General features: G+C 42.7%; 1 protein-coding gene across 1 annotated transcript in view; it reads left to right on the top strand.

Moving 5' to 3' along the window:
* Positions 1-350: 350 nt before the first annotated feature.
* LOC119422648 (caspase-6) overlaps positions 351-2764 on the top strand; it is a 5405-nt gene continuing 2991 nt past the window's right edge. Inside the window, exons 1-4 of the mRNA XM_037690034.1 lie at positions 351-389; positions 664-705; positions 2119-2161; positions 2503-2652. Of these exons, the coding sequence (XP_037545962.1) occupies positions 359-389; positions 664-705; positions 2119-2161; positions 2503-2652 (266 nt within the window). The 5' untranslated portion in view covers positions 351-358. The remainder of the gene's footprint in view (positions 390-663; positions 706-2118; positions 2162-2502; positions 2653-2764) is intronic.

Below are 2764 nucleotides of genomic sequence, written 5' to 3'. Positions count from 1 at the left end.
TCTCTACTATTTGCCCTTTTTACATTTACACCGTACTTGTTTGTACTTGGTTTGGATAAAGTTTCATAAAAAAACAAACAAACTAACAATTCATTTTGATTTTACAGCGCACACTTTATGATTTTTACTTATTTCATTTGTTTTTAAAGAAAACCAAAGCGATTCTGTCTAATTAAGTTTTATGCTTAAAGAAAAACACTAACAAACGTCCACTTCCGTTTGAAGCGATGGCGTTTTGACTGACACTTGTAACAACCAATCGTGCTCCGGCCCCGTCAGTTGAGCCAATCACATTTAGAGGGCGGGGCCACACGGTGGATCTTTGGCCAGTTTTTTTTGTTTCAGTATTTCTGTGGAAATGTCTCACAGGGCGGAGGACAGCAGCGGAGGTAACTCTGTCACGGTTTGGATTTCAGTCACTTAAACATTGTTGGTTTGTAGCGTCGCATTTCATCAAAGTAATATAAACTACTTTTAGTTTGCAAAGTTTTTTTAGTTTACAAGTTATCAGTGAAACCATGTCTTTGTGCTTTTACAGTTTTACACAAGTTCATTGAATTTAGCTCGTCACACTAATTACGCTTTTTTTAAGTTTGTCAAATTATGTTACGAAACTGATTTAAAACGTTTTAAAGATATTTGTTGTTTTTCACCCCATACCAGGAAGTGTGGCTGCTGACAGCAAGCCTGCCTCCCACAGTACAGGTGAGTTAACACACCTTGATCTAGACTAAAACCAGTACAGGTGAGTTAACACACCTTCATCTAGACTAAAACCAGTACAGGTGAGTTAACACACCTTCATCTAGACTAAAACCAGAACAGGTGAGTTAACACACCTTGATCTAGACTAAAACCAGTACAGGTGAGTTAACACACCTTCATCTAGACTAAAACCAGTACAGGTGAGCTAACACACCTTCATCTAGACTAAAACCAGTACAGGTGAGTTAACACACCTTCATCTAGACTAAGGTGAGTTAGTACACCTTCATTTAAACTAAAACCAGTACAGGTGAGTTAGTACAGGTCAGGTCTAACGAGTCCCAGATCATCTTGACCAGTGACTTGTAACAGAAATACAAGAGGCTTAAATCAGCTTCATGAAGATCAGTGGAGACGAACTTCTCAATTTAGACACTTTTTATTCGTAAACAGTGACGATCCATGCGACCCCGAAGTTCAGTACACATCGTTCTGTAACAGATCAGGGAGTGACAGACAGGAAGTAGAAGCAGACACAGAATGACAGGTCCAGGTGTATTTCTGTAGTCCAGGTGTACTTCCTATAGTCCAGGTGGACTTCCTATAGTCCAGGTGGACTTTCTATAGTCCAGGTGTATTTCTATAGTCCAGGTGTATTTATGTAGTCCAGGTGTACTTTCTATAGTCCAGGTGGACTTTCTATAGTCCAGGTGTACTTGCTATAGTCCAGGTGTACTTTGTATTGGACAAAGACTAAAAAACATGTTGAGATAGAAATAATGACAAACAGGTAGTGTAGAGCAAGTAAAGACGGAGAGGACATGTGGTCAGTTTGTCCTCCAGCAGTCTAAGCCTATAGCAGCATGGACATCTCAGGAAACCTGAGCCGACCCTAACTATAGGATTTACCAAGAAGGAAAGTCTTAATCCCAGTCTTCAAACTGGACAATGTGTCAGCCTCACGGACAGAAACTGGAAGTTGGTTCCAAAGAGAGGAGCCTGAGAACTGGATAAATAGTTAGTTTATTGTACACTGTATTTTTATTATTCTTCTATTCTCCACTTGTTGCTGTGTCGAGTGAAGAAGTTCAAACGTCTTGATGCCTTTATCACGAGAAAACAGATCTATAGGTTTGTTTTCCAGTTGACACCTCGGGTCGTTCGTGTAGAACTTTTGATGGCGAGCTGCTGATCTGCTGATCTGCTGATCTGAAGAAGTGCCGTTTGTCAGACATCCCACGCCACAGATCTGTGGTGGTGGAACGTGTTCTGCAGCGAGAGAAACCAGTTGGAGCACAACGTGTTCAGAGTGGAACAGCTGTTTTTTGATGTACTTTTGATTGACAGCTTGGTTTTACTAAATAAATGAGTAAATGTACCGTTTGATGTATTTGTACTTTGTGTTTTCCACAGCATGCAGCGAGAACCTGACAGAAACTGATGCTTTTATCAGAAGGTGAACAGTTTTTATTCTTTAATGTCAGCTGGAAAGTTTTACTGTCCAACATCAGTCTGCACGCACGCACGCACACGCACGCACGCACGCACGCACACACACACACACACACACAAACACACGCACACACACACGCACACACACAGTGTTCTGGCATGGTTTGGTTACAAATGAAGCGCCTGCTGGAACCTTTTCTTGAAGAGTAAATTAGTTTCCTGTGACTGCTGGACGAGGTCTTGATGAACAAAATCTATTCGTGTCTTCGCTTCTCGCCCTGCGTGTTCATGGACACTGGTTTTTCTTCAGCGGCTCATCTTTCTTTGTTGTTTGTGTCCCAACAGCTCTCTGGACCTGGATCCTGCAGAGGAGTACAAGATGGGCCGCAGACGACGAGGCCTCGCGCTCATTTTCAACCAGGAGCGCTTTTACTGGCGCCTGGGGTTGAACAGCAGACACGGCACCAACGCCGACAGCTACAACTTGGAGAGAAGGTGAACCTTCACCACCACCTGCTGCAGAACCACATGTTCAGACCGTGACAGCAGATCTCCATGACATGGAAGGATCTGGTCAGATGTTCTCCATGAGATGGAAGGATCTGGT

This window comes from Nematolebias whitei, chromosome 16 (genome assembly GCF_014905685.2).
Source record: "Nematolebias whitei isolate Nwh7 chromosome 16, NemWhi1, whole genome shotgun sequence".
NCBI lineage: Eukaryota > Metazoa > Chordata > Actinopteri > Cyprinodontiformes > Rivulidae > Nematolebias > Nematolebias whitei.
Note: the sequence above shows the minus strand (reverse complement) of the source record. Positions and strands in the feature narration are given on the sequence as shown.